The sequence below is a fragment of the Diachasmimorpha longicaudata genome, chromosome 5, assembly GCF_034640455.1.
Source record: "Diachasmimorpha longicaudata isolate KC_UGA_2023 chromosome 5, iyDiaLong2, whole genome shotgun sequence".
NCBI classification, from domain to species: Eukaryota; Metazoa; Arthropoda; class Insecta; order Hymenoptera; family Braconidae; genus Diachasmimorpha; species Diachasmimorpha longicaudata.
In genome coordinates, this window is record NC_087229.1 from 2,774,993 (window position 1) to 2,789,196 (window position 14,204).

Below are 14,204 nucleotides of genomic sequence, written 5' to 3' on the forward strand. Positions count from 1 at the left end.
CATGGAGACAAGTCTAGTACAAACGATAAAATTAGTTCATTTGGAGAACAAGAAGCACCTGTTCGCTGTCTACATTGTAATTTCGAGCAGCGATTCCCATTCACTTTTTGAGAACATTGAGGATACGTAATTAGGTCTAATTGCTCTTGAAGTTGATGCAATGGACATTTTTTCAAAAAGTTTCCATTTATGATAATTTACTCGTATATATCTTATAATAGTTTGGAGATAATACAGGTAGTTATTTTCAGATTGATTATAACGGAAGAACTCGACAATCATTATCCCCCAACAATAGAATTCAAATAATCGAAAAAATTTTGTTCCTCTTCCCTAGAGGGCGCCACCAGTGTCAAAATCCTTTCGAATTCAAGTGGATCAAAGACTGAAAGGCAATCAAATACTTCAGAAATGAGAATGATTTCATTGATTTAACTCGCGGAGTTCCTTTAAATCGATAAATAATTAAAAAAATAATCAATAACCGATTGAAGACATGTTGCGTGACAAAAATAAGATCAACATCTGGGGGAACGAAATTTGAACGTCGCCGTAGCGATTGTTGTTCTGATTCTATCGCTATTGAGGCCCGAAAACCAACGAACGATATCAGGAGCAGTCGAACAGTCGCCAGTTGGGTTCGCTCAAAGATACACTTTCCCTTTGCCGACGATTGTGGCTTATCGGCACCCCTCCACTGTCGACATGATCGGAGTCTCAACACTCGTATAACCTCATTCGACAGGCGCGAACACCTGCGCGCCGAAAACGTGACTTTGTTTACATACAATAAATAATAAATTGTATTCGAAAATTTTTGCAGTAGAGAGTGTAGTTTAAACTGTGAACAAAATGAGTTTTCGAAAGCCGCGGAGAGATTCTGACGTTATTCTCTCGAATTTTAATCACAAAGAGTTGCTCTTCAAGTTTCTTATCATTGGTGATTACGGGGTCGGTGAGTACGGCATTGAAATCGTCGAGATTATATCCAGAAGGGAAATAATGCTGTGGAATCTCGATGATTCTTTCTATTTCAAATTACATCAAAACCGGTTTTAGTGGGTTTCTGCAATTCTGAAGAATCGTGACTGTGATTATTTATTTATGTTTCAGGGAAAACAGCGATTGTGCGGAGGTATACGGAAGGTAATATTATTTTCAATGGTTTTTTTAGTTTTGGTAATTTATTGCATGTGAGCAATTTCGAAGGAACGATGAATATATGTTTAGATTGTTCGCGAATGTTTAATTTAGAGTTATAATATTAATTTTAGTGAGTCAATTGAGAAATTTTTATAAAGCAGACGTAATTATTTTTTCTAATGAATTTTTCGGAACTTCGCAAGGGTTATTTATGCATGATTACCTTGTGTCGTGTATCGTCTAATGTTTATTATATTATATATGATGGAAATGTCCAAAGTTGGCTATAATTGCTATAATCTCTCTATTCGTTTTCTCCTACATCCATTGTTCCGCAAATACTAACAAAATAACTCGAATACTATTTTTCAATCTTTATCACATTGTTGCAGAGCTCTTCTCCCAGCCGTTCTATATTTAATCAACTCTTAGATAGGATTTGCATTAAATTTACATCGTAATTACTGCCCGTGCCAACTGCTTCCTTCTAACAACAAAGCATTGTTGTGCCAATAAAAATATTAATATTCTTGAAATTTCCAACACAGAAAAAAAAATTGAAATTTTATGTAATTGTATTTTCCAGGGAAATTTTCTTCCAATTACAAAATCACAATTGGCGCTGATTTTGCGATAAAAACGTTAGACTGGGATCCGCACACGAAAATAAACCTACAGTTATGGTATGTATATTAAACGTATCGATGTCATGAAATTGACGGTTTTTCTGTGACGCTCCTTTGGCGAATGCGGACGTTGGGAATTATTGTTCAGTAAACTCATTTGAATTTGTAATGCGAGTTGTAAACATTTATGTCAGAGCCTTTCGCTTTTCTTACGTTGATCTACCATTTAATTTCAATTATTCGTAAAATTCATCTGGACTCTAGAAAAATGTTCCTCGTGAATGGAATAATTTTTATAGAGGAAGTAATTTTTTCAAGGCTACTTCTCAGTCTGGTTCTTTCTAGATGGCTCATGGCCATCTCAAAATATTGTAATTATGTTAAATTATGATAGGACATGACTACATATGATGAGAATTAATTACAGCAGATTTCGTGATTAACTTTGTTCTGTTGTATCAGGGATATTGCCGGCCACGAGAGATTTGGATACATGACAAGAGTCTACTACAAATACGCGTGAGTCCTTATAAATCACCTATCAGTACCATCGAATCAACTATTATCTATTTACATGTGATACTTTCATTGATAACTATGCTTACGTATATCTGAACTCTTTTCTGTTACCTCACTATTGGCATTTGTTCACCAGAGTGGCGGCAGCATTGGTCTTCGACATTTCTCGAGTTGCAACTTTTCAATCAGTTAAAAAGTGGCTCAGTGACCTGCGTGAAAAGGTCACGTTGCAGGACGGTTCTAATATTCCAATAGTACTTCTTGCAAACAAATGTGATATTCAACATGCAGCGATACCTACTGAACAAATAATCAAGTTCTGTAAGGAAAATAAAATTGGAAAGTGGTATGTTACGTCGGCTAAGGAAAATATGAACATAGGTATGTTGAATAGTGTTGCATAAATTTCATTTATTTGTACAAATGTTTGGTATTAATATGTTTGTTGATCCGAGGGATCAAGTTTGTTGCTGACAATAATTTTATTCATTTTGCATGCGCATATGAAAACAATCCAGACGAGAATTTTTCAAAATAGTAATCAATCTAGAGAAGGAAGGAATAGGAAATAGCTTTCCTCGATTTCTGGGAAAGTCTTCCCCATTCGTAATGAAATCTCTGCTCCAAAAAAGGTTTAAAAAATATAGATACAATTTATGAATCTATTTTCAGACTATGCAATGCATTATCTCGTCGAGAACGTCTTGAAAGCGAAGATAGAAGACGAAATAAGAGACTCGATAAAGCTCCGCGAGACGCCACTTATCACTGACAAAACCGGATGCTGTAGGTCGTGAGAGTGGGGTAAAAACCCCACTCGATGGAAACATAATCCTCCACAAATTATTCAAACAACACAGTACAACACAAGCACAACATATCAACAAACTGACAATAATTGTCGCCACCATCCGGGAAATTTATTGTGCTGTTCTAAATATAAACATTTCATGCAAATGTACAAATGTAAGTATCACTTACTGGGGAAGAGATAATCGCTCAAAAATATTGTATACTTTGTAAATGTATATTTTCATTACTGAATTTTGTACATACACGAGTACCCGTAATTAATATGTAAATAGACACGCTTGTATAAAATTTATACTTAAAATCGTTGATAATACAATCACTCAATATTTACAGATTTTCTTTCTTTGGAATGACCAAAATTTAATACTAAACTAGGAAAGATATTTGTGAATGTCTTTTAAACGTACGGTTTTTGTAAAAAACCTCGAATGTTTTTTTTATTCATAAAAAAGTTCATTGACTACGAAAAAATCCTTACATTTGATAAAAATGCTTTCAAATTTAATATTAAATATTTAATATTAAAATAATATCGATGATGTAAATAGAAAAATTATTATGATTTATATTTTTCAAATTTGTTTTTCATTTGAAAATGAAATTTTTTCTCATCTTCCGCACGGATGATCTCGCTAGAGAATTCGATACGTTTAATCATTGAAAGCGAGTATTTTGGATTTTTGTTTGAGTTAATCCTTCCGAAGCCATTTCGAAATTAATCGTCTTGGGATATCTCGCTTCGTCAATTAATTAAATTGTAACTGATCAACTTACGATTAAAATATTCTTGGCACGTTTTTCTTCCACATTTTCATCTATAGACAATAAAGTAATCACGACTGCCGGGTTCATTGAACCTTCCAGCATAAATAAATAACTTAATCGATAATACTAATTGTAAAACCACCTAGTCTAGACGTACAAAAATGTTTATAAATAAGATTCCGTCTGGTGGGTCCTGCTGGATCACGACTATAATGTGAAGTATTCGCTTGAGTGTACAAACACTCTGAGTTGTTTTCCTGGCGATTAATAGTCATCCGGAAGCTCCGACTTTCTTATCACCGGATTCATCGCAATCGACACGGTTGACACCATCGTCTTGCTATAATCCTTGGAATAATCTGAAACCCATCGTAAAGATTTTACTGACAGTTGTAAAACAATGGGAGCGACATAAAACGAATAAAATGTTAGATGTATATAATGTCAAAGTTGTAACTGAAAAGCAATTTTCATTTTAATTCTATTCATTATCTCCAATTATTGAATTTTATTACTTTTTAGTTATTTTGGGTTTTAATCACAGCACATTTTTTAGCGCATTGTTATGGCCCTTACGTTTATGTTAATGAAGCGAATAGCAGATTATCACAAATACAATAGGGTTAATGAATTAATCGGTAATCACTGGTGATGGATTTAGCGATGAAGAATCTGGTTTTTCCCATAAGTTCATCATTTTTTTGGCTCGTAAACTTGAGTAATTAGTACCTAGCTTCATTCGCCGGTCTATCAAAAACATGCTACCGTTGAGATCCGCGTTAGTAGTAAAGTGACAGTCTATTATCTAGCTCGCATCTGGCGGTCCTGAAAAACAGGTACTGTAAAGAGCCTTCTTATCATTATTGAGGTAATTTTTCGGTTCATAATTAGTCATGATCGTTTCGTTTGGCTAGGACTTTCGGTAGTATCATGTGTCGTCGTTTTTCCTGTACAAAAATCATCTGCATCGAACCAAAAATTTAGTGAGGATATTGGAGCTATGAAGTTGTAAAACTATTTCCGCGGGATACGAACCCTTTTGGTGCATTATAGGAGATAATTTCGATAGTGAGTGGTTTTAAGAGTCTGCGAAAAACTGGTCACATTGTTCCCCCGATATTGACTAGACCGGTAATCTAGCAATTACAATGTCGTAATGATTAACTTAAGTCAAGTGAAGGACGCTCTGTATGATGATATTCTTATTATCTCGATGGGTGCAGATAAGAAAATATATTAAGATAATTTTTTCTAAAAGGTTTATGAATAATCGCCAAATGACTCGAGTCAGAATATTGACATTGAAAATTGTAATAAATGAATTCCCATCGTTTTACAGCTTCCTCTACGAACAGGTCCAACTCCATTTCTCCTTGAGTCTGTTTCGCCAACATATTTATCAATAAAAATAATAAAAATAGTGCTGTGTGAGTACCATGCCAGGCCTGATATCTCAATAAAAACCCAACATTTTTGCCCTTCACTTACGACGCAATAATGAGCCGTGCGCATCGTATTCATTACGATCAGAGTTTGGTGACCGTAACGATGTGGTTACCTTGGCCATAGTTATTTTGTCCCGGGACACTGCTTCCATGGGGGGTCAACGTTGCACGAATCCTCGAACAGCTAATAACACCTGCATACGCCTGTCTGTACTGTTTGTTCATTATAACATAGATTATCGGATTAACGCAGGATGCGAAGTAGAGAAGTAAGTAACCCGTCACATGAGCCGCTGTAACAACGAAAAATAATCATTACTGCACTGAAGAAAAAATTTTGTTTATAGACAGGGCCACGTAAAAGTAGATGGACCATTTAATGAACGTTTGTGGTGTATAAAAATTTTACGTCAATGTGGGAAAAAAATGGATAAAAAAATAGCTTACCGGGATATCTGACTTCCGGATCAGTCACTTTAACGATGGTGATCGGCAAGTAACAGGCAACGAAGCTCAGGAATATAACTAATACCATTTTTGTTATCCTCCACTCGCTTCGGCGCTGCTTTATCTCTCTTGTATCACGTCCTGGAGTGTGAGGTGATTTTACAGCTGGACTTGCATGCTTACGCATTCGCGATTCCGAACTAAGAATAGATAAAGTGCGGAAATTAATGTTTTTGATTGGTTTGGAATGGGAATTTGGAGATTCCAGGATGTTTCGTGCAACTTTTTGTTCTGTAATTTCCAGAGAGAATAGAAGTGCCATCAAAATTACGGAAGGTCCAGTAAAAAGCACGGAAAGATCCTTAAAAATCCACACTCACTTATAATTACTCTCAAGGGCGGTAATTGGAGTAGTCTAGTATTCGTGTGAATGAGAAACTCTACAATTACGTCAAGGAGGCTATTGTTTAAGTAGAAGAGTAATTACCTGTGAACAACCCAAAATATTTTCGCGTAACAGCCGATAATTATTATACAAGGAATCACAAAGCCAGTTAGAAACAGGAAGGTCTTCGAACTCCGACCCCTGGAGTCTCTCACTATTGAGCAGGTTTCGAGGTTTGAATCATAATCAAAGTTACCTGAAATAGAGAAGAATAATTGAGTCAATACAGACTAAAAATAAGGGGGAAATCGATGAACTAGTATATTCTCCCGGAGCATTGACATCTCATTGAGTTCGAAATTGCAATAATTTGTAAATCCAATTTTACAGTAGAAAATAGACTGTCTGTACGAAAATTTCAATGGAAACTAGTGAATGCTCTATGTATCAAGTTTTAATTTTCGATAAAAATTCTAATAATTTATTAAGTCCTGAATAACGTACCCCAGGCACCAATGAGTGTGGGCACCTGCATCGAATACGAGAACACATAGCAAAACAGAATCATAGCTGCGATCCAATGCTTCTTATAAATCTTCCCATAAAGATTATGATGAGTAATCATAATATATCGATTGACAGTGATAGCAGCAACGCAGAGGAGGCTCACCCCGACGTTTCCATATCGTAGAAATGGCACGAGAACACAGAGAAATCGCGCATCTGTCCAGCCATGATTCACAAATCTGATTGAATCAAACGGCAGCACCAGCACACAGAAAATAAAATCAGCAAAGCACAGACTGAAAATAAAAAAATGAATAAAAAAAAACTAGTGATATTGACCTTGGGAGTCGCCTCAATTGATAACAACTTTTATAATTAAATTTTCGAGTCTCTGTAACTCGATTTGAACTCCGGAAGTTTTGGCTTTTATAGTTGTCTCGTGCAGTCCTCCAAACTTTGTGGAGAAAAATGGTGAATAGCTTGAGAAAGAAGATTTCGAGTCGTCGACAAATTGAATCAAACGGTGGACATGTCTCTGGAGATGTCCAGAACTCCTCGTTTTGTGTACGTGGCCTCGAGCGCTCTTGTTAGGGAAGGTATGCTAGACACGTTTCCTGTCTCATTGTCGGGAGAATAAATCAATCGTATTCAATTGGGATAAAAAAACAGTGTGTACAATCTGCGGTCCAATGCAATTAAATGAAATCAGATATGAGAGTGGATATTTCCGGGGGAATGTTAAGGGGATTTAGGAGAATTCATCGAGTAATTTTTTCCTCGATTGTATACGACTTACGAAAAATTAATCGTTTTGTTATTGATTATATAATGGTCTACAGAATGACAAATACGCAAAATTATAAAGTGACGTCGGCAGCAGGAACTAAATAAAAGGAAAATTGCAATATTTATTTATGCATTGCCCTTTTCCTTATTGGAAAAATCTTGTAAATAATCTCGATGGCAAATCCAATTATTTATCGCAATATATCGCATGATATCGCAATCATTTTCTTAATAAATTCATAACATTTATTAACTCTAATGCCAACTGACCTTATGATAAATGCAGCAGCGACATTGCGAACCTTTGGATACTTGCAGAGAGCAATGATCGTGAGTAAATTTCCCACGAAACCCGTTATCATTATCAGAATAGAAACAACTGCGGCAAATGTCCTCAGAGGCTTAGGGAACCTGCAAAAAAGAACAAATGCTGCGTGACTAATAGAGAACCAATTAATTTTCGTCCTACTGCTTAAACTGTTTTACACTTGCATTCTAATTAATAACTAGTGGTCTTCCCTCTCATGGGTAGGGAAGAAGGATGAGAACATTTTGGTCGAGCCGGAAGAAATTAAAATGTTTATTTCAACGCTCCAGGTCATCCGGATAAGCCGGCGGCCCACCAACCCGAAACTTTGATAATTTCCGCTGGGAGATAAGCGACTTTAGGCGAATACTCGAATATTGTCTAGGGGTGAGTCAATTACTACAGCTATTTGCATTTTGTCGTTAAATAAAATTAAAATAGTCCGGTAAAGAATCTAAATGAATGCAATGTAAATGTTTTCAGTTTCAACTTGAAAAAACCAAAAAAAAAAATTGAATAAATCCTCGAAGTCTTCTAGTGCCTGGAATAATTCTCAGTATAAATTAATAAAAAAATTCTCAAAAAATCTAAGAGTTTTGATCGATGTCTATTTTTTTCGAATCTCACCTCGATGCCTCTGTCATTGTATGATTGACAGCCTCGGCGATCCGGGGCAGCCAATAAGTAGTTACGTTCTCCATGCTCATTGCCGATTCAGTCCTCGTCATTCTAAAATGAAAATATAAATTTCCCGGTTAATAAATTTCTTAATAAACAGCACGATCCGCCACATTTCCGGCGGATACTTGACCACACAAACATAGAGCATGCGTAAAGAGATAACAGCCGAGTTTCTTGAAATTCCTGGCAAATAAATTAGTGTAAAAAATTTATCTTTCCGTGAAGACGGATGTGACCCACCAATAAACATTATCTTCAACCCTGTACCTTATTAACTTTAATTCGTATGTCTAGTCAGACTGATTTGATGCTACCGAAGCAGCTGAGGAGCCAGATAAACTCGAACCACACACCTATTTGTCCGTTTCGTCTCAGCTACCAGATTAGATTGTCGTATTTATGTGCTGTAATAAAGTCCCTAGGGTGAATCGCCCGATATGGGTAATATTATAACACTGCGACGCTCTCCCTCAGGCAGTCTGTCTCATGATATGCATCTGAGATATCTATGTCTCAGCTTTCGTGAGGCATTCATATCACGGAAGGAGGAGTGTGACTTTTTTTTTTCATTCAAATTTTACATAATTTTTATTTCAATATAAATGCTAATGCATTTGAGACTTGGTGTAATTGAAATATGGAGTGAATGAGATTTATGTATTTTCTGTATTGTGTCGAGATTCAAAAGAGTTTATTTTGAAAAAGGGCGGGGGCTGATACCATCAACGAACAAATTTTTTTTCACTTTTAAATCGTACACACGAGCCCCGAGGGAGCGCTTGGAATTTTGATGTTCCCCAACGCACCCACATGCTGGTAATTAATGTAATTGTCGGAAGATATCCAATAATTTTCAAGCGAGCTTTTCTAACTAATTATATTCGGGAGTGGATGTCAATCAATCACAGCTGAGTATTGAAGAGTCCAGGTAATATTCTGATAATTTTAAGTCTCGCGATAACATCCCTGATAATTCAGCCCTCGTTTATCCCTCGATTAATTTCGAGTGTTGAAAAAACTTCTTCTCGTAAAAACTGACTTTAATACAAATCGACTGAAATGGAAGGAATAATACTCATATTTAATTGAATAAAGCCGCATCACATCTCATAAAAACTCAAATAAAATCGAATTTCACGTTTAGGGGTGAGTGAATAAGTCTCTCCCCCATCGTGCATCGAATGGGGAGATCATAGATGTGCATGAGGGTGTTTCCCATGAGGGAAGCCACCAAACTCTCCCTCCATAACATTCGAAATGATCATTCGGCCAGCGACCTGGAAAAATTAAGTAATCTATGCTGTGTGTGTGCAATCAACTGAAAAAATCGTTTCGCGCCACCTTGTACGACTGATTGGTGTGTCTGGCGGTACAGGATAATTCAGAAGTAGGTGTCTTTCGAGATGAATAGTGGGTTAACACATTCTTTGTTGCTTGGCACCCATGGGGGTGCTGGATTTGTTAAACTGAGGTTAAACAGCTGTACATTAACCTCGATTGAACTTAATTAAAGAAAATTAACGAACACCCGGGATGGCTACTCTTCCCCTCGTTCGTGCAATGCTGGCGTTAAGAAGAATATGAAACTGCGCAAGTTACTGGGGAGGATATTTTCAATAGTGTAATGACTCCATTGAGAGCGGAAGGAATCAATAAATTGATGTTTCATCTTATTTTTTACGGGAATCCTATTTTTTATTGGAAGAAAACATCCACACGAAAATTTTTAACGAATACCCATTCATTCACATTTTATTATGAATGAAGTTACGTAAATATTTCCCTGATTGTCCACATTACCCGCATTTTTACCACCGAGAGCTGTCCATTAGAGAGAATTATGATTCCCCCAATGATTCAGTGACCTCTTGCTGACGAATGATTCCGTCATAAAATGTTGGAAGGTACTTATTGAGTTTCGTAACTTTCTTGATGAAAATATATCTTCCCGTATATATCCTTCAAATCACTAACCCCGGAAATAATTCAAGAACTAGACTGATGGACATTTTTTCCCCCCAAGAAATTGTGATTTGTAATTTGAAATCCAGTACAATAATTCCATGAATTCGTCGTACTCCCATTTCAGGTAAAAATCATATTCATCGTGGAGAAGCTTCAAGAAGTGGACGTCGTCAGAATCATTATCTTTTATCCAATTGGATAAGATATGGGAGATATAAAACATATGATTTTAGATTATAAATTCTATTTCATGCAAATGAACATTTTTATTCAGATAAATTCCAAGAGCTCCAAGAAATTCCGATAAAAAATTTACCGCGGATAAATAAAATTCATCCTCAATGGGTTCTGAGAGCGTCGATTCACCTCAATCGTGGTCTCCGGTTCACTATTGAATGCGCACCTTGACGTCATCAAATGATTCTCGCTTAATCATCGCCAGAGTATCCGCATGAGTCAAAACTTGACTCACATCGCGGTAAAACCACACACAACGAAGGTGAAAGTATACAGCCCTCAGGTGTATCGCGATTTACACGTGCACCCGACCTCGCACTGCTATTCTCCGGTGCAGCTGGGTCTTGTTTATTTCCCGGAATTTATACCTGAAGGAGGGAAAATACGAATTATTGCGCTTCGGAAGTAAGAACAATAGGAAAAGGGAAGTAGAACAGCTAAATAACTAGACCCACATTTGGACTTCTATCGCATGACGTGGTTTATGGTGCTTGGTTGTGGGAAAACTGTGACGATTGTAATCATAGTATTTTTTTAACAGAATTTCGATACGAATCAGTGAGTCATTATGAATCGCGCTCGGATAACTGTTTTATAATGTGTTTGTGTGTCGTATATTCACTCGGACTTTGAACGATTTTCCAACTAAATATTAGATCAATTAGGTCTCTGCTAAAACGACGAAATGTAATGAATAATATTATTAACATATTATTCTGTTTTTCGACAAAAAATTATATTTTTTAATTGAAAAATAATCCGAATTTAATGACATTATATTTAAAAGAAATTTGAATCTCGCGAGAGGAGAAAGGATTTTAATTTTTTTTTGAATGTGTTTACTTAATATTCAACGTCAATATTCAAATTGAGATCGGCACTGCTCAACTAATAAAATCCGTATCTGGTATCCGTGATTCAGGGTCCAACGGGGCTGAGACGAACGCGCCGATGTCTGACTACGAAAGTAGAAAAGCCCATCACCGGGGAAGAAGTAGTAAAAGTACTTGAATGTTCTTAATTTCGTTTTACAACTTTCCTGAGCCATACTAAGTTTATTTATTCTCCAGGGATACTTGCACACGTGATACGAAAAACTTCCGCGTATTGATGACATCATCCTGACAATAATCGTCATGCGTCGGGCACATTGTCATCAACATGTTCATATACCGAATCCCTATTCACTCGATAATACACGAAACCCCGTCCGCCTGAACGATCACCGATTGGTCATACATACGTACACACGTCTCTCTCATCTTTGTTTGTCCTGTCTTTCATTTTGTTCATACAACACAACGGGAAATGAAACGGAACGTTACGGGTTTATTATGGGGTTTACGGAGGTACAATGAAACGAGGAAATGAAAAAAGATTTTATGGTTGCCAAGGAAAAACGAGGAGGAGGAGGGTGGGAGAGGGAGAGAAAGGTACAGCAAGTTTTCTGCGGTTGCTGAAGCCCAGTATATGTATCACCGTACATATGAAGCTTTATATAGTTTTTGGAGTCGTTTCATATAAGTGGTCTCCCCTTCAGACATTTGTGGAACCTAATCTCATTCAAATATTTGTAGAGAAAATTGAGAAGGGCTCGATACGGGAAATATGAATGTAGTTGATAAGGGAGAAGCGATAATTTGATTTGGATTCGTTGGAAGCTCGACGGATTTATCATCAACAATTTTTTGATTTGTCGAACTTATGTTTTGTCGAGAATAAGAGATAAATCGAGCATTTTTTTCATTTTTTATCTTTAATCAACGGATTTAGACGGAGAAATGAATGAAAAATATAATGGAACGTGAAGTTTTCTGTCACAACCATCCGATTATTTAAAAAATCTTTTGGCCATTGGTCCAAAAACCGGAATCGAAAATGGAGTGAAACCGGTTAAAATTGCATTTTATTGAGCTTAGTAACAAAAATAGTCAATTGTTTTCCTTAAACTTGTCTACATAGGAAAAATTTCCTATCTAACCAACTTATCGAATTGTGGCGACTGCAACAGCGAATTCCCGTCGCCATATCCTCCCCCCCGCCCCCAATTTTTCATGAAACACGTCTCATTGTCAGCTGTAAACACATTATTTACACCGATAACGCCAAAATAATTAATAACATCATTCGATTCCCATTCAAAGTAATTAAAGCGCTCAGTTCGCAATAACCAAACGACTCAATTAATCAAATCCCCATAAATTAATTGTGGCAATTACTCAAAATGTCCATCAATCACAGATAAATCAGCTCAATACTCAGAGATTATTCCCATAACTGTGACAAACTTTCTTCAACTTTTTATCTCCCTCCCTCCCCCTACCGCCTGTCATTTTTCAAGTTTTCAGTTCTCACGAACCCTCAGGCGCGGAAGATCGAAGGCCTTAGGCACAACTGACAAACGATTCTGAGGGTAGTCCTCCCCAAGGACACGTGCAAACGTTTAAAAGTTCTGCGGGTCATCTCTACAGATGACAGTCAATGTGGGTGGGGGAAACAAGTGCAATTGCGCTAAGAGTTGTACTCACTCCTGAATCTCCCTCAATGAAGTATCGCTGTATCTTATCTCCAAACACTTCACTGAAGCCGCTGAATAATTAATGTTTAATCACTGAAATTTTGATACCCAAATATTTTCGACTCAATAAAAAGTCCTGCAATTTTAATTGTTTATTTGAATAAGTGCATCGACTAATGTAATCGTCACTGGTAACAACCACTCATGTTTATCACTTCATGAAGTCTTTTGAAATAGAGGAGACGTTGGTGACTTCAGCCAGAATCAAAAGCCGCGCTGGATCCAATAAATTATTCCAAAGAGAGTACATCCGCTCGACTTCGCAGAATCCCATGGATGTGACACAAAAAATGAATGAGATACCACTTAACCGCCACTTAGTCACTTCATTAAATTTGAAACCGTCGGAAACAAGTAAAAAAATGTCCGGGAACAGGGACAGGTCTTTCTAAAACAATTTGCTTGTAAGTGATGAAATGAATTTTGAAATTTTTATTGACCCGATTGATGCATGAATTTATCAGAGAGATGATTCACGTTATCTCTCTGTCACGATCTGGGATTTACAGTGGTCTTTGGCCGTTCTCGGCAAGTGTCACCGTTCGACTGCTATGAGAGGCATTCAGCTCTGTCAAACGTTGAGCGTGAAGCGAGAATATGGGCAGTTGTTATGGTGGGGCACCCGGGAATGACAAAACGCACCCACGTATGAGCCTGCTGTAGCATATAACACGAGAATGAGCTACCCCCAGGGCCCCCTGCTAATGGGTAGGCTCCTCGTATTGCTCGGTGGAGAAAATTGGGAGGGGGGGGGAGGGGAATGGGAGAATGGGAAGGATGTGGAGGAGATGGGCTTTGATTTATTACCAGGTGCGGAGAGTATTTTTGCACCTGGATGTATTGTTGATTTTTTGAGATTTCAAGGGTTTTGATCTTTTCATGTAGATATTGATTCATATTGATTCTACTTTTATTGAATGATTATGGCAAGTTGAAAGAATTAATTAAAATGTTTAATATATGAAATGTGAGTCGAGTCGAGAATTTATTTGATTTGGAA

General features: G+C 36.9%; 2 protein-coding genes across 9 annotated transcripts; one reads left to right on the plus strand and one right to left on the minus strand.

Annotated features, from left to right (window-relative positions):
• Positions 1-358: 358 nt before the first annotated feature.
• LOC135162164 (ras-related protein Rab-38-like) lies at positions 359-4,315 on the plus strand. 3 transcript variants are annotated; one of them, XR_010298908.1, is made up of 7 exons: positions 359-955; positions 1,114-1,146; positions 1,730-1,826; positions 2,232-2,288; positions 2,425-2,669; positions 2,807-2,894; positions 2,961-3,093. XR_010298908.1 is itself a non-coding variant. In XM_064120349.1 (6 exons), the coding sequence occupies exons 1-6, from the start codon at positions 853-855 to the stop codon at positions 2,824-2,826; spliced, it is 555 nt and encodes a 184-aa protein (XP_063976419.1). In that variant the 5' UTR covers positions 359-852; the 3' UTR covers positions 2,827-4,315. The 3 variants fall into 3 exon arrangements, 2 of the variants coding, with proteins under 2 accessions (XP_063976419.1, XP_063976418.1); XM_064120349.1 differs by having other exon boundaries at positions 2,807-4,315; XM_064120348.1 differs by lacking the exon at positions 2,807-2,894 and having other exon boundaries at positions 380-955; positions 2,961-4,315.
• Positions 4,086-13,847, minus strand: LOC135162158 (G-protein coupled receptor moody). 6 transcript variants are annotated; one of them, XR_010298907.1, is made up of 10 exons: positions 13,155-13,846; positions 10,706-10,994; positions 8,371-8,472; positions 7,707-7,847; positions 6,648-6,946; positions 6,246-6,399; positions 5,759-5,958; positions 5,425-5,604; positions 4,596-4,691; positions 4,086-4,225 (listed from the first exon to the last, which is right to left on the minus strand). XR_010298907.1 is itself a non-coding variant. In XM_064120341.1 (9 exons), the coding sequence occupies exons 3-9, from the start codon at positions 8,469-8,471 to the stop codon at positions 4,131-4,133; spliced, it is 1,170 nt and encodes a 389-aa protein (XP_063976411.1). In that variant the 5' UTR covers position 8,472; positions 10,756-10,994; positions 13,155-13,845; the 3' UTR covers positions 4,086-4,130. The 6 variants fall into 6 exon arrangements, 5 of the variants coding, with proteins under 5 accessions (XP_063976411.1, XP_063976407.1, XP_063976410.1 ...); XM_064120341.1 differs by lacking the exon at positions 4,596-4,691 and having other exon boundaries at positions 10,756-10,994; positions 13,155-13,845; XM_064120337.1 differs by lacking the exon at positions 4,596-4,691 and having other exon boundaries at positions 13,155-13,845.
• Positions 13,848-14,204: the final 357 nt, after the last annotated feature.